Source organism: Centruroides vittatus, unplaced genomic scaffold (assembly GCF_030686945.1).
Source record: "Centruroides vittatus isolate TY-2023 unplaced genomic scaffold, ASM3068694v2 contig_914, whole genome shotgun sequence".
In the NCBI taxonomy this organism is placed as follows: domain Eukaryota; kingdom Metazoa; phylum Arthropoda; class Arachnida; order Scorpiones; family Buthidae; genus Centruroides; species Centruroides vittatus.
In genome coordinates, this window is record NW_027122603.1 from 644267 (window position 1) to 670370 (window position 26104).

Genomic DNA, 26104 nt, shown 5'->3' on the forward strand with positions numbered 1-26104 from the left:
CAACAGTAGTAAAATTTCTTTCTATATTTTACAATAATAAAAGATAATTCAAACTTTCCAATTATTTCAACATGACAGATACTCAATTATACCCATCTTTTAACAATTTAATAAATAAGAATTTACTTCAAATTGTTATATATTACCCTCCACGCACAAACCGCAATCTTTTTATTGGCATTGCTTTTTGTCGGGAAAGTTACTGCGTTCTTTATTGATAAAATTATCGATCTGCTAGCAGCCCAAATCGATGTTCGTCTCGATCGTGGTGCTATTTATTTAAAATTTTTAAAACAAAATTTTAACTCCACGTTTAAATTGCGTTCTTTCAACATCTTTTAGGTAATAGTGACGCAGGGTCGCAGGATTCGGCGAAAATTCAAGCAGAGCGATAATTAATTGTCAATATATGATATATGCATAAACGTATATTTTCGTAATTAATTATCCGCCATTTTTTAAATCGAATTATTAACTGGTTTGATTAATTGCCGATAAAATTCTTTTACATTTATGCCGTAACACCTCTGTTTAATTCGATAAACTTTTCGATCGATATAAATACAAATTTAATCACAAAAATAATTAAGATTAAAAAAAAATTCAATTTTATAGTCGAACCGATTTATTATCTTGTAAAAAAAATTAATTATTATTTTTGAAATCAAAAATCATTATTTCTTTTCAAATTAGATCGCATTAAAAACTTGTCTAATTAAAAATCGGCAAGTTTTTCAAACGAACAACAGATGGCGATAGCGATATCCTGTAGTATTTCCTAGAATAAGAATGGAGACGACGCGATAGATCTTTAATGTGTATCACTCCGCCATCGTACCAAGCACTGAATAAAATAGGACTAAAAACTTCGAAAATTAAAATAAGGCACCGTGTGATTTTTTTCTTTTCTAATCGCAAAATCGTTGAAAATTTCAGAGATAACAATTTAAACACAATTTCCTAATATACAAGATGTTCTACTTCGTAGTAAACTCTGTACTATTTTTCTTCGCGTAGGTAGACTAATTATCATAGTTTCATTCTTATTCTAGGAGACTTGTTACCTTGTTGGATTGGATATTAGGTCACAGAAACGTTCAATTATAACTCATATTTTACCTAATGAAATATCGCTTTGTTATTACTATTGCAATTTTACTTATTTGGAGAGCCTTCTTATAAAACGTTTTCATTTTTTTTCTATGCAATTCACTCGTCAACCAAAAAAAAAAAAAAAACAAACGGTAGATACAAAACATACTAAAAATTCTTACCTCTAAATACGGAATTTTCGTATTGATTTCGTTCTTAGAAAATCGTTGAACTCGATATTTTGCTAGGTTAGAGTAATTTTCAAAGTTAAAATAATTAACTTATCGGCTTATTTTTTTTTTTTACATCTTTATCGCAAAATAAGTTTTTACATCGTAGCGCCATCAAATGCCAAACAGCGATAACTGTACTGTTACTAATATCGTTGGGAATTTTCTTGTTTTTTGCTGCTACAACGCTATCGTTTATCGGTTTATCATCTACGAAAGCTAAAACCATATTGTTTTTATCAGATCTTGTTGCATCCGATCAAACTTTATAGTCCAAAAGCATTTTGTCATTTCATATGCGGTTAGTTAATAAATAATCTTGCCTATTTGTAACTTTTACGCCGCTTGTACAACCGATTTTTTTTTTATTTTCGGCAATTTTTAATGGAAATTTCATTTAAGTGTTTAGCATATTTTGTAGTATTGTTGAAGCAGCACGGATAGAACATAAAACTAACGATATTTTAAAACGGTTATTCTCGTGTATATGAGAAAAATGTAGAAAAGCGTAAGAAAATTTCATATTTTGGAATAAAAAAACAAAATGAAATTAAAATTTTCGGTAGAATGTTAATGAATTTTAATCGCATATTTTTTAATTATTTCACCAGACAAATTTATTACGTAAGTAATTATTTATGCCGGAAAAAAAATAATAGAGAAAATCATTTCAAGTCATTTATTCCAACTTTAAACATAAATATATTTAACAAAGCAGCCTCCGTGAGTGATCTGCGTGGTACGAAAAAAGGAGATTGCAGTTTATACAAGTCTACTTCTTTTTGGACTGTAGGCCAGCACCGGCATTGAATTTGAAAAGGATGATGTCTCCGTCTTCCACCACGTAGTTACGTCCTTGCTGTCGGTATTTTCCCGCTGCCTACAGGGAGAAAAAGTAACCGTCATTACATACGCACAGTGCTTCCATCTGGCGACAACGAACGAAACTGAATATACCTTTACTGCCGCTTCCGAGCCTTCTTCTTTGAAATCCTCATATTTCATCACTTCTGCCATAATGAAGCCTTTTTCAAAGTCGGTGTGAATTTTCCCGCCCGCCTGAGGCGCCTTCGTTCCTTTCTGAAAGCAGTTTAAAGTAAGAACAAACAAAATTAAAATTTCCGACGAAGCGACAATGATGCGATTTGAAACGCGTATACAGTATAATGACTGGCACATTCTAACCCAGAACGCCATGTTTGGTCCGTTGTTAACTTTTTCTCTTTCCGTGTATTATATATTTACAAAATGCTGTTTTGTTGTCATATCAAATCTGGTAAAATACATAAGTAATAAGCATTTTAAAAATATAAACTGTGTAAAAATAAACTCAAATAAAGCTGTGCTTTTCCTGTAAAATCTATCAGTCAGATGTCGCCATCTCTCGATTCGTATCTGAACTAACACATGTAATAGTTTAAATACGATTTTATGTGTTCATTTAAATTATGCGCAGTCACGTTGGAAACGAATCGAGATTATTAAAATATAACTTGCATACGTAATCCATAACTGAAAGCGTTAAATTTTATTTCATAATTTCATATTTTAAAACAGTAAAGCGCACGAATTACGATAAATTCGGAACTTGCTCCGCCGTCGGTCGTTACAATGGTGACCGATAGATGGCGGAACGTTATGTAAAGTGGTTGGTTCTCAAAAAATTAGACGCGGGGGACCAAAGACTCGACCCCGGCACAATTCATAATGGTGTCAAGCGCATCGTATATACAGCAGTCAAACGCGAGTTCATCCATCACCTCCGGAAAATGGAGGCGCCGCGGGGCAGTAAACGGGCCGGATAGGGCTCGAGTGCAAAAAAGGCCCTGGAAGAGACGCTGTCGCTTCCTTAAATGGTGCAGGGGTTGGGGGAGAAAAAATCCCCCGCGTCCGAGACAGGTGTTGACGAGCAGAGTGCGGATGGCAGGGGTGGTTCCCTGGACCGTGTCTTTGCAAACTGCAGTTGACAAGCGACGCAAAATAAATGGTTCCTCCCTTCCCGTGACGTTACCCGCCAAATTATCGGCGGGGAAGATATCCGGAACAATATTATGTGTGCGCTCGACACTCGGTGGGTGGAATGGCAGAATAAAAGAGAAACGTTAACAAAAAGAATCGATAGATGGCACTACCTACCTGTATGGTCCACGCTTTGACTTCGTCTTTGCCACAGGTAAAGAAGTAAATCAAATGCAACGCTTTATAGCCCGTTGTGATTATCTTGTCCAGCATACTGCAAATAAAAACACAAATAAGCATGCGGTTTTCGCTTTCACATGCCTTGCTCCAAAATAGGTAAGCTGCAACAAAGCCACGGCAAACATTTTAGGGAGGAGCCGATGGAGATGTCATCCCCGAAACGGCAAAATGACATCCGTGTCAAATGCGCTTAACTTGGTCAGATTGATCAATCTGTTTAATCCGGATTAACACCAAACTAACAAACGACAAGTGCGGGTCCCGACAATGCCAGGCTGGTCACAATGCGACTGCAAACAGATGGTCTTGTATAGTCGGTGGCCGGTGGCCGGTGTCCGCGCCCTACGCACCCCCCGCACGCGTGGAAATACAACGGACCACCGCACCCGACCCAATCCCAATAAGAGGATTAGGGTTGCAGTCAAACCGCATCTCGGGAATACGCACCGGTAAGGATTCTCGACAGGGGAGAAAGGGGGCCAGGATATCGGATTTCGTAGATGCCAGACGGAGAGGAGGCTCTGACCCCACCCACGTGGTCCGGGGCGCGGGGTTGGACGAATCTCAGGTGGGTGATGTATTGTGCGCTCTGGGAGTGAAACCCATCAATTAATTGCAACCTATTACCGAGGTGTCACGATGGGGGATTTACTGCCGGGGGTCTGGAGCGGGAGAAGGGAGCCGGAGCCGGGTCACGTGTTACGGCGGCCGAAAATATTTTTCCACCGGCGTCCAAACTCACGGACTCCATCCATCACGGCACTTATCTTGACAGACTGGTCCGGGAGCGTTTGCGTCGCGTCACGTGATTTTCTCTCCACGACCCGATCCCTCCGATGGAGTACGGATTCGGTACCGAATCTTCCCCGTCTGTCCGATCGTCCGCATCCGGTGTCTTATTTAAGTGGGAAAATGTGTCTCCACCCAAAACGGACAGCGTGGGGGCGTACTCCCCGACATCCTTCAATGTGACAAGACCCCGACTGGATTCGCTATGCAAATCACTATGGGTAGGGTGCTAATTTCGGGGTGTCAGGATCGCCTCTATGAGCCTCCTAATAACTGGCTGACAAGGGACGTAAATTACTGCATCAGCGCTGTGTGAGGAGATGCTTTGGGATGATAATGGGACACCGGTCCTGTTGGACAAGACAAATGGTGACAGACAGGATTCATTCTGCTCCCGAACAACAACCCACTTTGTCTGGGTTTATGCTTTGCTAAACTTGTTTCCATTCTAAATCTACACTGCTAAACTTAGAAATTTGCAAATTAAATAAACAGATACGTTAAACTATTCATGAGAATTATTTAGATTAAACCTTATGAAATCTTTCATTACATTCATAATATGGTTTAAAGAAGAAAAATAGGTTTGCCTTGGTTGTAATATATGATAAATCAACAATTAATAAATTAACTCACTAGAAATTTTAATCAATCAATAATAACAGAAAATGCTCAAATTTTAACAAAATAATTAAACAATAAAATATTTAATACCTGTGAGTTTTGTTTTCTTCCAAAAAGCTTTTTTTCTCATCTTTATTCATTTCTGTTAGCCGTAATTCCAATCCGGCACTAAAAGGGATTACGGATGCACCCGCATCATTGCCGTCAACCCAGGCTTTAATTTTTGTTAACCTGAAAATAATAAAACTAGTTTCTATAAAAATACATAAATATTTATACACCCACTTATTCTGTATTATTCATACAAATTATTTAAATAGCTTGAAAAGAGAAACACATTCAAATAATTTATTCACATTTCTGATATTTTTTCATTGTAGTAGCGATAATACTTAAAAATTACAAATTTTAATTATTAAAAAAATGAATGAAAATAAATTATTACAGGAAGTTAGGAAGTTCCACATTCTATTTATTTGTGAGTACATATAGATTAATGAGGCTAGTACCATTTTGCTAGCCTATTTGGTTTGGTCACTTTGGATATCCTTTACAACAAGCAAATGAGATCTGATTACAGGTTGAGGGTATGAGGCAGCTGGTTTGGTCCCATCCCTTGCCCCCAGGTGGACTCTGCCCCTTTTAATTGGTAATCCCTTATCTGGCTAGGAGAGTTTAGAATTACAAGCATGCAGTTCTGAGAGGAGGGTGGAAAACTAATAAAGTTGCATTTCATTAATAGTTCAAAACAGACTTCGCTCTCTGCAATTAATCAAATCTCCCAAGATTTGAAACAATCAAAGAATGACTTCAAATATGTTGCGTGATATAATCCTCACACCCGTACGAAACAACTCTCTGGAATGATCAAAATTGAATTTGTGATGTCCTATTGAAATGGAGGACTAGGTCAAAAACATAAAGGGCAATTACCTGCATTGTTTGCAATTTAATGTCTTTCGATTTGAATCGTTGCCAAATGAAAAATATATTTGCATCAGAAATACTTAATTTTCTAATTCTTTAACAGTCTAATAGTTAAAAAGATTTATATATCATTATATGTTATCATTGTCGTATTTCTGCAGATAAATTTGCCTCGAGTCACTTCGAAACCCGTAATTAAATAGGCTCGGGTGCAATTTATGGACTGCGATATGCTAGACAAACATTCAAATCATTTTATATGGACGAAAACCTGTCGTGTTTTTACGTCGTAAGTTAAAACACAGAAAAGAAAAACTTGCAGTATTTGTATAGTAAACAAAACCTGCATTAGGCAAACAATGCATTGTGTTGAACGTCTCCTGGATGGACATCGGTTTCTGTCATCAACATCTGCGAAATAATTGCCCAGTGGCAGCCATCCATGCAAAATTACAACCCCTGCCCACGGGTGGTGACAGACTTCCAATGATGTGTCGGCCATCTACACGCAACTCCAAAGAGAACGATTTTGCCGTAACTTCTCCTTTGACCTAATTTTTTTTATTTTCGTTGTTCAGACTTTTGCTTCATAGTTGATGCAAGCCACATTTCCACAGGGTGGGAAATTGTAAAGTATGTTATTAGAGCTGACACAAGTCTCTTCTGGGTAGTCATCTTTCTCAACCCCCAGATTCTCCATCCTGTTATTAGCAGGTCCAACCCAATACTTATTGATATCATCTGACTGCTGTTCTAGCTTTAAATAGTGGAAGGGACAATAGTTCTATCCAGTCTTGTCTAGTACGTCCCAAACCACCTTTGGATTTAACACAAGCGTAATCTGTTAAGAGTATCATGCCGAGGAAATTGTCTGGCCGTTGTTTATTGTTAGCCGGCCGGGATTGGATGCACCTTCTAACGGGTAAGAGATCTCGTTTGTATCGAGCACGTCGGGCTATATATTACCAAATTAATTTATACCAGTGTCCGTGAATTAATTTAAAGATATCAAATATCACTCACCACTTATTTTTTTTCTTGAGATAATCTTTTTCGGTCATATTTATGAGATAGATCATAGGTTTTGAAGTGAGAAGCAAATGCTTGTTTAATACCTCAATCTACAAAATAAAATATGAGAATGATTACATTAGATATATTATTAATATTATTATTATTTTATTCACTGACAAAATTAACCTAATTACACATTATACTTCTTGCTACATATCTGCAGGATATAATTCTACATTTAATATCTATCACTGGCAATTTGTTACAAATATGTCTTACAACTTCTGAATAAGTGAAATTTTAGAATACTGGAATGTGACATTGATAAAAATCAAACACACTGTACTGTACACATATTTTCACTTCTTTAATTATACTAAAATTCAAAATTTAAATTCCCATAGAAAATAATAGGTTTGACAGATTCAATAAGGTATAATTACAATAAATAATTACATAATCTAAATAATAGTAATAATAAAATTCAAGGCTTGTTACTTAATAGTCAATAGGTTTCTTTTATATTACTTAATAGTATAGTTTTAGCAACATACAAAATTATTGGTAATTGAATAACTTAATTTTAGCAAACTATAATCAAACACTTTAATAAATATCGTTCCCATGGCCGTTACAGGTGGCGCTAGTGGTTACAGTCTTGACGTCGTATTAGAGATTTACAGTATATTACTCTAGGAAATTTTTTAATTGTAGAACAAAACCTAACCTAAAATTCCATGGGATACTTAGACACAGATAAGACGCTTTATTTCGGGAATGGCATCCGTAAATCATTTTTGCTATCGATACACTTAATAAATGATTAACGCTAATTAATATACACACAGGCTTAAAAACTAGTTTTCAAAATATCTTTCCTTTATCTAAAATTAAAATAAACAAATTAAAGTTTTCTTTAAAATGTTCAAGTACAGATCGTTTCACGAATCTCGGCCGAGCTGTAAAAATGCCAGTAGCAGAGACCAGTGTATTTACTTAATGAAGGGAACAGATTGTCTGCGAATATGTTACAAGGTCACTGAGGGTTACTAGAAACGGCTCTCGAACTTTATAAAACTTCCAGAACCCCAACCGGGTCCGCGCACTGCTCGGCCAAGATATGTGAAACAATGGGTAAAATAGCCATCTCCCCTAATAATGAGTGACATAGAGACCTCTAACGTAACTATTGGATCCCCGAAAAAATGTATACACGCTTTGATTGTTAATACGTTCTATATTTATTTTTTTAATTTAATAATTTACATTATAATTTCATATAATAATACTAATCAGAACCCGTTAACTATTCGATCAGAATATGATTTGCCAATTAGTTCGATCTTACCGTCATTAAAATTTTGAATCGCATTCATACTGAATAAAATCCCTAAACATTTTCATAAATGCTATTCGTCTCTTTTCTTTTCTTTACAAAATTCACTTGTGAAAAGAATGAAGATTTTTTAAATTATTATTATTATTATTTTCTAAATATTTCACTCTGGACAGAACTATGCCACAAATATGGACGTCCTCAGAGGGGGACAAACGGGGCCCCTCTTGAAATCGAGTAAGAAATTCCAACAATTATAATGTTAAGCGATTGCGATATGTAACCTTAATACCCTCAACCACGAGATGCTTCGTCTGTCTTTCTTATTGATGTAATACTGTATTCTCTAGTCTACTTCTGAAAAAAACCCCAAAAATTAAATAATTAAATAAAAATTTATTGATGTAATTATTTGTTTCCAAACTTTGCCCCCTGGAAATTTTCTGCGGAAGCCCATATTCACAAAAGTTCGTGCACTGTCATGCCTGCGCAATGATAGTCTGACAATTCTCTATTATATACTGTAAGTATGATTTACTCTAAATCACAAAATTATTAAAATAAATGTAGGATTTATTAAAAATCAAAGTGTATATACAGTTTTTTGGACACCCTACATTATTTATTACAAAATATTCGCTCTCGAAAGCATTTGCAATATTCTGAACTACCTCATTTGCGTTCCAATCTCCGAAACGTACATGTTTCTTTTCTTCTACGACATGATTCCTTATTTTACATAGTATATCCTGTCATTAAAATAACAAATAAAAGAGGGAAAATATTATTACGGATTACGTTTTTCCAAAGTTTCTTTTTCTTTTATTTATTAATATTAGAGACTTACATATTCAGGTTTACTTTTTTTGTCTCCACCTCTTAACACCGTTCTTTCCATTTTTTCTATTAGAGCCACTAAATATTCTTCGTCTTTTAAGCGAAGTTCCTCGTTAATAATATTAATGTCTCTCACCGGATTAACGTCTCCTTCCACGTGGGAAACGTTGTCGTCTTCAAAGACACCTAAAATACACATTTATATAATGTATTTGAAATTAACAATCACAAAAAACGAATTGTAATACAATTTTAATAAGTTCATTTTATAATATTAACCATAAATTTTAATAAATGAATAACAATTTAATTTACTGCCATTTTATTTCATTTATAAAAGAAAAAGATTACTATTGATATAATTTGATAGTGTGTGTGGTATTGTGTGATGAGTAACTAGATTAATATAAAAATCTTAAAAATGCCGCTATTTTTGATTAATAGAGGTGAAATGTACTATAGAATATTTTAATTTATAAGATTTCTGTATTCTGATAAAATAAAATTTAATTTTAATAACTCAATACGAAGAATTCAATTCATAAGAATTCTCCCCTCCTCAAATAATGTCCAATGGCAGACGTAATGCTTCTATCTTAAACTAGTAGGTAATCTTGGATAGTCTCTTACATATCGTGTATATGCAAGTCTTGTGGTAAAAAAGGAAAAGAGAGATAACTGTAAAAACGCTTATAACTTGATGTAGATCATTAAATGCAAACATGAGATGAAACGGTTTGAAAAGAATTGCATTGACGCAAATGTATACACAGCTACATACTTATTTATGTATGTAAAATTAACAGTAGTATTCCAGTTTATTTTTGCCAGACGCACTGAAATAAAAGGTTTCGTCCTAACGACGTGCAACTGCATTTCCACAGAGATTATAAATTCAACCGACAAATTAATTAATGAGAGTTATTAAAAATATTAGTGAAGCATTGTATATTTAACATTTTCACGCAACTTTCGTTATAATCGAATGTTTTTGTTAGTAAAATTTACAAGGCGCTGACAACTTGACATGCACGACAACATTCTCACGCGACACGTGTCCGTCCGAGAGGAAAGGTACTACGTATAAACTCCACTCACGACTCGTCACGGGGTTAGCCCGATAAAAAATCCGATAACGATACATTCTAACGAGAGAGAGAGAGAGAGAGAGCGAGCTACAACGTTCCGCAGAAACCGTATGTTGTTGAGTGCGATCGGGAAGTTATCAAATGGGTAGATGGAATTGCCAGGACGGACACCTCACGTCTAACCCTTAGGCCCCGGCGTCATATGCCATTATGCTTCCGACCAAGATGAATTGAGTGGTTAACTATTTCTATTTACACAAGATATACTGTATATGGGAAGAACTATCGTCGGGTTCATATGATAAACGATGACAAATCACTTTCAATGCTGCAAATGCACAATATTTAGTAGACAGAAATCGTTGTTAAGCGTACGCGATAATGCGAATAAATAAAAACTTGTTCGATTAACGCATCTCTTGAACAGATTTTTCTTTTGTAGAAGCTTGTTCAAGAAATAGAAATAAATCATCCAAGATTCAAAGTGAAAAAACGTGGGGTAGAAAGCACAGATATGTAGTGACAAAAGAATACAGTTGACATTGCAACGACAGAAATTATATTCTCATTTGTAGCTGAAATGAATGGATCTTTATCGGAGGAATCACTGACAATGAGGAAAATGGGCTGTATGATTAGCTTCAATTGAGAATAAGTCTCAATAAAATAACCACGAAAAGTAATGAGAATACGAATCACGTTAAAAACGGAATCGTTCTCAGCGTAAAATATCTTTTAACATGTCGCAATCTGGCAATTCATTTATAACTGAAAGGTTGAAATAATTCAGTAGAATTTTTGTATCCTGTCTCGACACTCGACGATTCCGATTTTTCATGAGAAGTTTGAAGTGACATTTTATTCCTCTTCATCCACATTTTCCGATTATATATTGCGGGCCAGGTTCGCCATAATAAACAAAAATAAGCATAATCTACCTTACTAAGTATCCAGAACAAATTCAATTCAAATTTATTTTAATCTTCTGATAATGTAACATTGTCCAATGTCAGACTTGAAAACATTATAACGTTCAAATCGTCCAACGATTCGTCCAATCTGTGTGGATTAAACTTAAATCTGATATAAAACTTGGTGAAAATATTTGTTTTAATTTAAGATTTTCACATTAAATAATTAAATTTGTTAAATTAAACTTTCGTAAGTTTTTCTTCATATACGAATAAAAGAAGCAGAAATACTAGTTTAAATAAACAGAAGTCAAATAGTATATGCAATTTATAAATTTTAATCCTTAAATTTTCTTATTCCATTCAATATATTAAAAATCATAATACTTTAAGAATGTTTAGGAACAGTTTTTCTGATAATTTAAGGGATTTTCAATATAATTTATCTATTTATATAAATCATAACATAAGTATATTTGTGCATTTCAAAGATTGTTATTTTAAAAATAAACTGATTGATTGTGATCACGAAATATCAAGACACGGCAGGATATCTCGTTTTCCAGAAAACCTTTCGTTTTTGTTAAAACTAAGCACCATTTTCCCAATAAATTGAGTTTCTTTGTTAATAAGAATTGAGCTTATATATTTATTTGAAATTATACTTTCATCTCTAATTAATAATTAATAAAATTTTTTCTTAATTATTTAATATCCATTCATTTTCTTAATAATTAAAATATAGTATGGATTCGAATAGAGGCGAAGCTTTCAGCTTTCAGCTTTAAAAAGGTCTCTACACTAAAATTAGTGAAACTCATTCGGACGTTTTTAATAAAACAAGTTATCCTTTTCATTGAATTTTACGAGTAAAAAAGAATCTTAAACTCTTGCTTCAAAATTTGTAACCAAGTGATTAGAAAACAAAAATGTTTTCCATCTGTCTAGTGGGAAAAAGACAAACATATCGAACTCCTCTTCGGGAGTGCAACTCATGAGAGAGCGGTAGAAATCCACTTACCTTTTCATTATGTCATTACATACAATTAAAGGAACAGAGGCTAGGTCGGAGATAGAGACGGGACGCTTTCCCAAACTCCCCCGGGGTGTCACCCGATGTCAGGCGATCCACCCCCGTTACGATATTACCGACTTGTCAAGTTTGGCTCTGTCTATTCAGTAATAGGCATCGCTTCTATTTTATTTCTTTCTTGTTGTTTCTTTACGAATTGATAACCCATTCGACCAATATAATTTGGGCTTCGACGAATACTGCCACTTCTTACAGGAAGAGTGGACAAAAACATTGATCTGTCTATTGTTATGGCAATTTCCTGTTGACAGAACCGTGGGAAGGAAGTTCTTTACTTCCGCACGGATTATATTCCGCAAGTAATGGATAGAAAGGACGGAACCTGGGAGATCCGCCCATCCAACCCAACAACCCTGTAATTTGATGCGGGTCCATGGTTCGTATCCGCAGGGCCCTGGATCCCCGTCAGGGTAAACAAAATCCAAACTCTATGTGGGGAAAGAGCAGGGCGAAAATTTCGCGTGAGTCTGGTCCCGTAAACGTTAGCGGCAATTAAAGGAGAACGTAGAGATGGCGGACGCAGCGTACCCTGTAATCTCCAGTTGACAGCAGAACTCTGCTAAGATAGATGATAGAGGCCCGAGGCGTCCGTTTAATCATTCGTGTAGAGGTGGGCAGTGTGTGTGTGTGTGCGTCTGTGTGTGTATGTATGTATGTATGTGTGTGTTGCACGTGGAATCCATATGACACATACAGCGGCCGTTGGAAAAAGAACATTCAATTCAATATCGGTACTGCGTCTGCGTAGACTTTACATCTGCAGCGTCCAGATTACGGCTGTAGAAACTAATTAACGCAGAGAGAATTTCTGACGTGTGAATCATAACATTCTACACAACAAACACGCACTCACGCGATACCCCGCCCCTCGGGAGCAATATCGAGGGATCTACCCGGCCTCTACTCTGTAATCGTCCAATCAACAGGAAAGGATGAGGATGGAATGGCACGCCCAGTTAGCTGATAGGTTCGGGCCCACCAACTGTCCAGCTTCCCATACCTTAAACCTTTTCTATACCAGGATTCGGTCGCTAATTGACCCCTGCTCGAATCTATATTTGTGCCAGAGGAACAGTTTCTGCTTCAAAGTATTATTCCACAACTTTTCGGACTCCGAGAGATTAATGTCTTCTCTCTATCCAGCCAAAGGTGGGTGGTTACTGGAAAATCTAAGTTTGATTAATGGAGAGGTAGGCGGAATGACTTATGGCAGAGAAAGACCATCCAGGCACAATATTTGTTCTAGTATTGTCAATGTCTTCCAAATGTATAAGTTTCAGAATAAATGAATTCTTTTGACAAACTGTCACAAATTGGATCCATCAATAAATATTTTTAGCTAGAAGAGTGTCTTACAACACTTTTAACAAATTCTTTATCAACAGGTTCATAATTCACTTTACCAATAAATGGCTGATTTAGAACAAAATATCTTTTCTAAACTAGCTTTATTTGTACTGTCCTGTAACTGTTAAAACATACATTAATATTTTTCAAATAAAATTATTTACACGAGAATCTAATGATAAAATCTGAAACTACAAAAACTTAGCAGTTTATTTACATACAAAAGTTATGATTTATTAAAGTAATAATAAATAAACTTACGGCACATGTGGAAAATAGCATCACAAGCTTTGATGTGTGACAAGAAAGCGTTACCCAGCCCTTGGCCTTCACTCGCTCCTTTTACTAATCCAGCAATATCCACTACGTTAAGAAAGGCCGGAACTTTGCTAGAAGATAGAAAAGAAAAACAGAAATGTGCATTACTAACGGAGTAAAGGAAAAGAAAAATTTCGTAACCTTTCTTTTAGAATGCGGAAATATAGTATGACTAAAAGACGACTGAATTACTGTGAAAGATAGCAAAGATCTAAGTTGTAGAATGACAATGTTGCATGACCTTGACCTTGTATCAAACTAGAGTAGAAGTCGGCATGACGTCACGGAGTTGTCAGGTGTCCCACCTCCTGTCTAGAGCATCACCTCCCCGTCACTTTATTTTACAGGGACCATGACAGATGGCAGCGTAAAAACATGACAACTACCACATCAATTCAATGTGGGAGGAGTGCCCTGATGCACAGATACCTTCCAGCCAGCACCACCCTTAATTATGTCCCTCTTCTAGCTAGCAGTGATTTGGCGGCGTGCCCCATCTTAAGAAAAAGATGGCATATCGATAAGTGTACCTCAGTCCGAACCGATTTTAATAATAAAAGTCTCGCGACTGTAGCATTTTGCCGTTATATCTCGTAACCTAACACCTGTCCACCAGGTGTGTGAAGTTAAGATGAGAAAGGCAATAAGTTCAATTAAAAAAGGCCAGATGTCTGTCTGGTCGTACAATCCTAGCAGCTCCACACTATTCCGAGGCTTAAGTACAACAGCTTCTTTCAGAAGCTACGAAACGAAAGGTTGTGGAAATGCCCTTAGGTGTGAAAATTGTGGATAAAAGTGGATATAAAATTCTATATTTACACATTTAGTACCAATGGTGGGTCACGTCTTGTAGGTCTCATGATGATTACCATTATCTCGGTGGAGGGAGTTAAACGGGCCGTTAATTCATCTTGATCACTGGAGGAGGTTTTGGGAGGGGAGGGGGCTCAGGCCACGAGGATTTTAAGTCCCAAATTACAGTAATAGAAGGTGAGAGATAAGACAACGTTGCCGTATGATTTATGGGACGAGGTATCGGGCAACGTTTGAATGATGATGTCAGAACCATCAGGTGGCCGTGCCCAAACATTCTAAGCGACAGGGGTGGGGTTCCTTAATCATTCTCAAATGCTCAACGAGATGGATTTCAATAAGAAGTCGAATAGCATCGATATAATATGACTTGTGGAACTATGCCGAATTGTCCATTAACACCTGGAAAGATGTTGCAAAAGTGCATGCTAATCTTTCCTGTTCTCCGACTCGTTCCAGGTGTGTTTAATCTAGTAGGCAAAACCGCGATCCGCTGTCCAGATAAACGACGAGCAATCAGCCACCTCTTATCGCTGGACAGGATCAAATTCCTGACATGGCAGTACATAGGGGGATGTGTGAAAATTACGTCTCGGCTTCAGGGAAAGCCATTATTTTGATCTCACAATAATTATCTTGAGGTGAAATTACGTGGCAATCATTTATCATGAGCGAAGGGGGAGGAGAAAGGCAGACCAGGTAGATAAAAATCGAGTCCTGTACAGCACAAAACTAAGTATGCCTTTTTTATTTTTATATTTTTTATAATGTGTTCTACAGAAGAAACCGTAAACGATGGTCGAAACCGCTCGAATGAGACTTTTGATTAATTTCTGTATTAAAATTATAGGGCTACCATATTTTTCAATTTATTAATTTAGTTTCAGAGATAAAACAACTCAAAACAGATATTTCTTTATCTATGATTAATCTCTTACTACCCGTCAAATATAGTCTATTTAATTTTATGACATCCGAAGTTTAGAATTTATATATATATATATATATATATTTAAATGAAAGTAAGGAAGAAAGAGCAACTTGATTCAACAATTGCCAGAAACTATCTTGGATAATTATTCTATTTCAGTCGAGTGTAACGGGTGCAAACCATCTATGACAAGCTGCATAAGTGTAGGAAGTCGTTCTTATATCTGACTACTTGTCCGTCGTGACAGCCACTGCCTAGGGCTGTCGTATGATTAATGATTCTCGCATCCCTCTCCCTTTTCGCCCGCACACTTATCACAGTATGCAAACTCCGTGTGCGATTAATTGTACATTCCATAGATGAACATCGCAGCGTCAACCTAAGACTTCACCTGGAACTGAACGGAGAAGTCGTCTGCCATAATAGAAGTTGTCGTTAATCAAATCAAAATGTCTCTCTTTAGCGTGTATAACAAAAAACCTACAAAGATACCAAATAACCCGACACCGTGTCGCAGAAGGTCAACTTAGTGGTAATGACTCCCCAGTGACTGTCCAATCAGTATCTTTGATGTCGAGAACCACGCCCATACGGCAGCAATCCCCTCGCTGTCGTTAACTCCATAAATGATGACATCAGTTGGCAATCCGGACAAACTAGTGACAGACACTCGGTCACCACACCCGACGACGCAAATCAGGTGAGATACCGAGCCTTTTATCTATTAAAAAAATCCCTGTCGGGATGGTTCTCGTATATTTACATGAGTGTTTAGCTTATATCTGGACCTCCCATGTACCAGAGGATAGATGAATCGTTATAATTAGAGTGAGTGCACTATATAGTTAGAAAACAGAAGGGGATGCGCGGGGGAGAGAGCTGTCTGGCATGCTGTATGCCAACCCCTTATCACTTCCTACCACCCAACAACTACGACGTATGCTAGTATTAGACAGTGGTCAGCCCAACCCACTTTATCCATTAGATGCTCGCCCCTTGTTGATTGAAAGTGCCTGGCTAATGCACTCGCTGCTCCTGAAATACTCGACACAGATGGGATTCTACTTAATATCAGTCAACAATGTATTGGAGTTGAAATAAGATAATTCTCTTATTCATTATGTTATTTTAATACTCCAATTAAATCTTAAGTTGTCTCTATTTTAATTGTTTTTCCCCCTCCTTCTTCTTTATTAAATAGCGAGAGAATAAAAGTGAAATTAAATTCATCTTCAGATATAATTGTAATAGTTATTACATTCCATCGATTTTCAAAATTCTAAAAAATTCGGATGTTTAAAAATTAAATAATTCGTTAAAATACACTTATCAGATGGCCGTCAACGCAACTCCCTGTTTTAAACTCCGTAATTAATCTCTCATATTGCAGATATTATCCCTATAAATTAAATTCGGCAGAAAAAATTGCGAATTGAATGATCACGTCATTCTATCATTTATTTAATTATATTTTGATTATAATTAATTAAACGTAATTAAATAAGCACGTCATTAGGATGTTTGTATAAATTAGGAATAAAATATACTGTGATCTCAGCCAATATATAATATCCCTACTAATAGAAGAGCCCTTCACGGGAGCGATACTAATCTTTGGAGAATTTGCGGCCCTTAAGAAGCTGCCCCCCGTACAGATGCATCATGGTAGGGTCGTGGCCATTAAGAACTGCTGACCCTATGAAGTGACTGGGTAATAATAGGTTGATCGAAAAACATGTTGTACCAGAATAACAAAATCTTTTCTAAATTACAAAAATTAAATCTTATAAATCACCCATTCCACATAATTAAGGAGGGGTTGTTGTACTTGTTGTGCCACCACTTTAAATCAGTATTTCTTAAAAAAAAGATTAATCTCCCTAAAATACTATGTAAATAAAGCATGTACAGTATTAAAGTTTATTGCTTAAATATTTACATATATTCAAACACTGCAATAGCATATTGAATAATCAAAGTTAACTTGAAATTCTAATTCAAATTTCTATTAAAAACCTTCTATTAAATTGTTTTGTTTTAATAAGGAAATGAAAATAATTCAAAATTAACAAAAACTATAAAACTAAGAATCCAAAATATTGTGTTTGTCCTATATCATATCTGCTTGGCAATTTTCTTAAAGCAATCTTAAGACTAAGAAAGCTAAGATTAGAGGGGGAAACTCCAGTTGGAAGATGCAGAATTGCCTTTTTAAAGTTACCATTACATATCAATTTTCTTCACATAATTACAGAGGTAAAAAAGTGAAGCAAATATGATGTTGGACCACCCAAACTAGCTAGCTAGCACAATGTAGCAGATGCATGATATGTCAGAATGAGCCACTTAAGAAAGTGGCAATGAGTTATAAAAAAAATTATAATTACAACAGTTCCTTTTTTTTATTTTATTACTATTAATATAGAATTGATACATCTTATCCAAATAAATTATTTTTAAATACTTTAAATCATCCGTAACTTATTCCTAAAATATTTTGTGACAGATTCGATGTGACCCTTGGGTCGCAAACCATACATCTGTCTAAATGCTTCATTTCCCTTTGCATAACAACCACACCCCAAAATAGTTTCCTAATTGTGCCCCTTATCCAACAGGATACTGTATAATTTTGTATTTATTTTGATATTTAATGTATAGTAAACTTAAGAAATACAATTACTGTAAAACAATTTTAAAATTCATAAACCAGTTTCTTCTCTTAAACTATAGATAATTAATTTATTTAAAGGATGATACAGTTATGTACAAAACAGATTATAATAAATTCCCTTTTCTAAAGAAAATAACACCATATAAAATACAAAACATTTTGACAAAAAGCACATTTTTGTATATCAATATACTTAATTAAATTTATTAAATACAATAAATTCAGGTAAAACAACTTAAACTTCTAATATAAAATAAGAATCCAAGAATATTTAAATCCTTGTTTTAGAATTATACTTTAATTTCTATATATATTTATATTTTAATTTTTAAATATTTGTATATTTAGAAGTTATAATTTATTCAAAATAGACATTTTGCAATTCTTTAGATTAATTAAAATAAAATATTTTAATATAGCATTTATACAGCTAATTAAATACTTTTGCAACTAGACCATAAAAAACTTAATGAAAATTAAACTCTGATATTATTTTATACTTAATATCCATAAAATTAATCATTACTCTTTCTTTAAAAAAGCAATTAAATTTTTGTAGATCATGAAATGTTTATCAATATGGGAATCAATCAAATTTTGATGTTGAGTTGCTTGAAGGAAATTTATCAGAAAGGAAAATCCGGCTAATAAATATCTCACACACTATATGAATGATGAGAAGATAATTAATTAAAATTAAATTCAAAAAGTGTATATAAATCAAAGGTATTAATTGGCATTGGATGACATTGCTCTCATTTCCTTATCAGCTATTAAACTGGAATTTTATTTAAATGTGTTAAATAAATTAATTAAAATATTTCACAAAAGTTAGATGTCAGAGAATTAATTTTTACATCCTTTTTTTTTTTAAGATTAAAGCATAATATACTAACTTCTAATACCAGAGTACATCATTAATATTTGTTCTTAAGAATTTTAGAAAATACACCAACATAAATCATGTGTAATTTACAGTACATTAATCATAAGATCAAATGTAAAACTTTAATAATGATTATAAGAGAAATTATAATATTCCACATACAAAAGTATGATGTGTGTATATATATGTATATATATATATATATATATATACACACACACACACATCAAATAATATAAACATATTTCAAAAAAATTCAATAAAAATAATATAACAAACATGCCATAATCATAACATAATCAACTTTGAAATTATTCCATAAATCATACAGAAATAAAATATTCTGTCTGAAAATTCTAAATGAAATTTTAGAAAATATGTTAAAAAGAAAACCTTAATATGTATTATCTAAGTACAAAATTAAAAACTGATATATATTAATTTGCATTTTCTGCTTTCAAAATCCTTGACACTTCTTATATATAAAAAATTCAAGAAATTATATTTGTTATGTAGCAATTTATGTTATAATTATTTTGTTCTCATTTTTAACATTAAAAAAGCATCTTTTCAATATAAGGTTGTAACATAAAAAAGATATATACTACATGTATCCCTCGCTTAACAAGGGATTTGATTAAGGCGCAAAATTAATTGCAGGAATCCCTTTATATATGCGGCAGAAGTTTTAATTAATGCGGTTTTAACAGCTGTCTTTACTTAACATAGATACCATATTTGATTAACATGAGTTTGGTATGCACGGTAGCATCGAGAGATTAATTAACCGTGTTAATCAAGGGATACCTGTATATTTCAATTTTTATACAATTTTTTAAATTGTTTTCCTTATTATCTAACTTTAAAATTAGCAGATTTAAGTAATTTTAATTATATTACATATTTACAAAATTTATTTAAAATATTTAAAATTTGAAGTTTACCTTGCAGGTTGAAAATATTCACAAAGGTAATCAAATCTTTCATCCGGAACAGGTACTCGACGTATCTAAAACAATAATCAAATGCTCTCAATTATTTAAATGTGTAAGATTTCTTAAAATTTAAGTACTTTTAAGTCAATTTTTCATTTTGAATAGCAATGTAATTTTTAAAATAATATTGATTATTTAAACTATGTTAATTTCTTAAACTCATAAATAATGAGTTTTTGAATACATAATTTACGATATTATAATCTGAAAAAGTATTTTCCAAAAATATAAAATTATTAAATTTATTAAATACTTATTTTCATTAGGATCAATGGTGCAGAATGGAAAATTCTCAGCAGCAACTTGACTGGCAGTTAAAACATTAAAGAATGTTGATTTTCTAAAAATAAAAGTGAAGAGAATGTATTCGAAAAACTTTTCTATTTATTTCAATAAGAAAATTATCAGTACTTGTATCATGATTATTAATTTTAATAATGTATGATAATTAAACATTATCAATTTGTTAAAATTTATTCATGACATTTATATAAATCTGACACTAAACTAATGATGTTAATTATTATTTATGGAAAATTTATCTTAAAAATAACTGTAACTAGAACAGTTTTAAGTAATATTTTTAAATTAATTTTTTCTTATAAATAACACAGATTGAAATTTATCATTTTTCCTCAAATTATTTTTCTCAAACAATATTTCGAAATTTAATCAATTTGTTCTCAAATATGCCAAAATAATCTAAAAATCTTTCAAGCAATTAAATTCATTATATTGTAAACAAATAATTGTAAATAATTTACATAATATTACAAGCAAAAAATATTATATCATTTTTCTGAAGTTATTTAAAAAATCCCTTTGATAACTATGATAATTAATTTTAGTAAAAATTTTTAATATTTTTAAAATATACAAAACAATTTGTAAGAAAATCATCACATATCTGAAAATAAATATAATTTATCTGTTGCATAGATATAATACTAAAAAGATTTCAATTCTAAAATTTCTTCATTATATTACAACAAGTAATTTAACACTGTATTCTTTTCCTTATAAAATTTAATTTTAAAAAAACTGCAATACAAATAAACCTGTTATAATTAAGTATTGTGGGAATTTAAATAATATTCCTTGTCAAAAATTTAAATATTTTGAATATATATATAACTTGTATTTATTAAATTAAAAAATATAGAAATATTAATATGTAAGTTATCAGAGAGATGTCATGCGTAGCTTTTATAATAAAATGGTATTATTTTTATTTATTAATGTATGTTTGTGAATTTACAGTTTTTTATTTTATCACCAAATGACAATATGAGTTTAAATTTTCATTTACAGTATAGTAAGTTCTTGTTTTACATGAGATTTATGTATGCAGATTCATGTTTGTTTTCACAACTGGCAAATAGTTTGGTTAACCTGCTCTTGGATACCACTGAACCTAACTGCTAAGTCAGCAAATTATGTTTCTCCAGCATATGACATTCCCAACATGGAGAATTACTGAAATGCTACTCACTATGGTGAATATCCTAGTTTGCACGTATCTTTTTCTAGTGTACCCAATATTGTATAGTAAACTTTTGCTCTATATATTCAATAACATTGAAATAAATGCTATTCATTATAGTAAAAAATAAGAAATATGTTTTAAACACACTTTAATTGTTTTCTATTAACTGTAAATGATTGTATAAATGTCTAAGCAATTATCAGATTACTTAGGGTAGAGCATAAATTTATGCTTAAGTTTGCTTTATATGTTATCTGCTGACATGCAACCTATGTGTAAAACAATATTATACTATATATTTCTTCTAAAAAAGAGTAAAGTCAGTTATTGTTTAAAAGTAAAATGTACAGCTATATTTATTTGTTTTATACAATCAATAAATCAATAATATTTTAAATACAACTCAAAATTAACACAATGATTATAAAAGAACTCAGCTTTTTGAATTATGCATACTAAAATATTGCTTAACTTTAAAAAACTATTAGATTAAATTTAGTATAAAATATACTTATAGTAGATCTAAATATTAATAATTTGTTTGACTTTATAATTTAGTAATTAATTTTTTTAATAGACAACAGTTTTGACTTTTTGAGAAACATCTTTAGCTTACAATAGAATATTTGACTAATAGAACAAATTTAAATAACAAAATTTGACAATTAATTTAAAATGTTATTTGAATTTGTATTCTATTTGTTTTCAACTGTGTTTATGAGCATGATGTCTGTTAAACACAGGTGAAAACATTTACTTTCTAGTAATTTCTTCTTGCTGGATATTGGTTATTTGTGCAGTGTTTATTAATTTATTTCCAGTTTTGAGTAGTTGAATTTGTTTGTATTCTATTAGTTAAGTAAATCATTCAGTTAAATTTATCTTACATTTTTAGGAACAAACTAAAAACAAATTTGTATATTTATGTAATAAAAACAAGCTGCTCTTGATATTTAAATACCTACAAATTTAATTAGATTATACAAAATCAAAATTTAATACAATCTAATTATATAGGAGCATATAAAATTTCAATTATCAATTTTTAATATTTAATACATAAATATTATTAAATATATTTTCAACAATTTAATGAATGTTTAAATAGTCTTATTTTAATTATCATTAATATTTAATCTTATATAATGCAGAGTACCTGGCACCATGATAGTGGCGTTAGATACTTAGATGCACTGGGCGAATTTTCATCCTTTTCTATTATCGGTTGGAAACGCTTCTTTATTACCATAACGCGTTTCGGGCCGATGCCCCTCTTCAGCCAACTAAACATTAAAAAGTGAGAGATGACTATATACAAATATTTAAAATAAATATCGTGACAGTATACATAATTAAGTTTTTAGAGGTTGTTACCTTCTAAATCCTGGTAAGAGCTTGTATACCGTTAAAAGCTGGTCCGTACCTCATTCGGTAGTTTAGACGGATGTAATAGTCCAAGGGTACGAATCTTGATAAAAATTCCATAAAAAGAAGGTTTAAGTATCAGTCTGTAGAATAGTATACGTGCTCTTCTGTCACTTGAGGTGGAGGAGTACGAGCTCAGTGTTAGACAGACACACCGGCAGACGTATCTCAAGGTATGGTATTCACGCATATGATTTGTGAATAAGAATAACCCCGTATACTTCTACAGACTGATACTAAACCTTCCTTTTTTATGGAATTTTTATCAAGATTCGTACCCTTGGACTATTACATCCGTCTAAACTACCGAATGAGGTACGGACCAGCTTTTAACGGTATACAAGCTCTTACCAGGATTTAGAAGGTAACAACCTCTAAAAAACTAATTATGTATACTGTCACGATATTTATTTTAAATATTTGTATATAGTCATCTCTCACTTTTTAATGTTTAGTTGGCTGAAGAGGGGCATCGGCCCGAAACGCAGATATATGTAATAAAAAAAGGCGTTCCAACCGAATAAACAAGGGATGAAAAATTTCATTTCAATTTTTAATATTTAATACATAAATATTATTAAATATATTTTCAACAATTTAATGAATGTTTAAATAGTCTTATTTTAATTATCATTAATATTTAATCTTATATAATCAGAGTACCTGGTACATGATATGACATAATACAGATGCTACTTGATTTACGATGTTTTGACATAAGATATTTTGCACATATGATGGCTGATGCAAGTGAAGCAAAAGCATGGGGAAAACAGAATTTGAATTTGAGCTACTCTACTGATGCATTAATGATCTTTCTTGAGACTATTTTTTATATATACCATCTTATGTCATCTTGTGTTTTACAGTATACTGACTGTCTGCAAAATGCTCCACTGTATCTCAATGAAAAGCTTAAGATAATATCTAAGCACAGCAGTTATGGCTATCGTTTATGAGTTTGGGCTATTGCAATCAACAATAGCCCACACTCATGTTACATACTGTACAATATGCAACATTACAGTAAATAATGTACCCATAAAACTGATGACCAATGTGCAATGAAAAAACAAAAGAGAAAGTTCACCACTAATGTTTTCGAACTCTCCAAAGTTCTTCTTTAGGGGTTAAAAGGAATTCTGATGGAACATAAAACATTTGGAATATGAATATTTGATGAATCATTCAAATCCGATGCTTGTGAAATATCTGTCATGTTGCGCATGTGCTTTTGTATGGCTGGCAGATCTTGACATTTAAACATCGGTGTCAATCAGCACCTGCCAGGCTACCGACAAAACCAACTCCTCTTTATAAATGATGCATGTGCCGATAAGGATAGATTTATATATGTGAACAGCCTCCAACCATCTTAGGTGTTCCATTTGGGGCAAAGTGGGGATGAGCTTCGCCTGGTTAAAGACTGCCACAATGTCTGGATCTGTGGCATTAACATTAGTACTGTATAACCTTGTATATGGCCTATTTATTTATTTATTTTTATTTTCAACTTGTGATATTTACGACTTATGATATGTTTTTTGAAACATAACCCCCATTGTAAGTTAAGGATAGACTGTATTCAATTTTTCTTTACCATTTAATAAAAAAATATTCTTTGAAGTACATGAAAAAATTGAATACCTTATAAATAAACCAGATCAGGTTATCTTCTTATTTTTGTCATCATTTCTTGTATCAGATAAGCTATGGTTTGATGTAAGCTAGCTGGATATTCAAAAAACATAAACATGGAAAAATCAGACACTATATTTCTTGATTTATTTGACAATAGAAAATAACATTTTAGTATATTAATGGTATTTTGGAGACTTCAGGGATGTAAAGAAATTTCATTAATTGTATAGTTATTGTTGAGATTTTTTTAATACGATTATACCAAATTTATTCTGTCAATTCAATCAAAAATACCCTCACTGAAAAGATATTAGATTTTTCCATAAATGTTTTTGAACAGTCTTGACATTTTTCTTGTTTAATGATATATTGTGGTGTTTGGGAATGAGAGACCTAAAGTTTGATCTATCTTTGTACCACTGTTTTGGTGTAGTAGGCGTAGCATGTAAATGCTGGTTTTTCTAATGTAAATGATGTAGATAAATCCACATTATAAAAACTGGGCATTTACATGATATCCCTATTGAACTAAAATAATGATACAAAGATATATTACATTGGGGCCACAACAAGAAAGCTACTTTGCCATGTATTACAGCACCAGGGAAACATAAGTAACAAAAGTTTAATCATTTTAATAAACAACATTAAACTCCAAAAATCTCTCAAAATACCTACAACTTTTCTTTGCAGGAGTAAATAATTACAAATAAACTTGGCTTGAATGTTTTTGGGATAATGTCCATATTCAGATCAAATCAAATTTCTTTTCTTGAAGGAAGTGGGTCCCTGACATCCCAGAAGACAGTTAAAATGACTTTACCAGTGGATGGATGAAACTTCAATCTTTTGTTGACAGATGATGAGAGATGTTGCCAGTGCATTGATTGTTTCTTGTTTCTAGTTTGTAACGAAATCTCCAGGACTCATCTCCTGTCACAATCCAATCAAAAAAAACACTTCAATCATAATAGTACTGATCCAGATGCAATTTGGAAGATAACTTGCTCTAAACTTTATGATCTTGTACCATCTCCTTGTATCATCTACCTATCTCTCACAGACTATTCTGTATCCACATTCATTGTAAATGATACTGAAAGCACAATCATGACTTGTATTTAATTCAGCAGCAATCTCACCAGTTGTGATTTTCTTGAACTTGCAAAATCACTAATTAATTTTTTCCTTTACAGAGTCAGTGATGACTTGTTGAAAACTTAACTGAAACTTTTCATCATAAATACTTTATCGAACCTCCTTAAATTTCTGCATTTATTTATAGCCATTTTAAGACCTGACATTTTACTGCCCAGGCAAAGTGTTACCATAATTATTGAATAGTACAAATTCATATGACCATTGTCAATATAATCAACAGCAAATTTCAGTAAGTGCTTTTGAAAAAATTAAGATAAAATGCTCATATTTAATGAATATCCCTTATA

At 32.8% G+C, this 26104-nt stretch overlaps 1 protein-coding gene across 1 annotated transcript in view; it reads right to left on the minus strand.

Moving 5' to 3' along the window:
- Positions 1–1987: 1987 nt before the first annotated feature.
- Positions 1988–26104, minus strand: part of LOC136984356 (obg-like ATPase 1) — an 82395-nt gene continuing 58278 nt past the window's right edge. Inside the window, exons 3-12 of the mRNA XM_067281314.1 lie at positions 20362–20444; positions 20054–20114; positions 13749–13876; positions 9059–9234; positions 8883–8960; positions 6885–6982; positions 5025–5165; positions 3459–3555; positions 2280–2402; positions 1988–2202 (exon numbers count right to left, since the gene is read on the minus strand). Coding sequence (XP_067137415.1) covers positions 2095–2202; positions 2280–2402; positions 3459–3555; positions 5025–5165; positions 6885–6982; positions 8883–8960; positions 9059–9234; positions 13749–13876; positions 20054–20114; positions 20362–20444 — 1093 coding nt within the window. The 3' untranslated portion in view covers positions 1988–2094. The remainder of the gene's footprint in view (positions 2203–2279; positions 2403–3458; positions 3556–5024; positions 5166–6884; positions 6983–8882; positions 8961–9058; positions 9235–13748; positions 13877–20053; positions 20115–20361; positions 20445–26104) is intronic.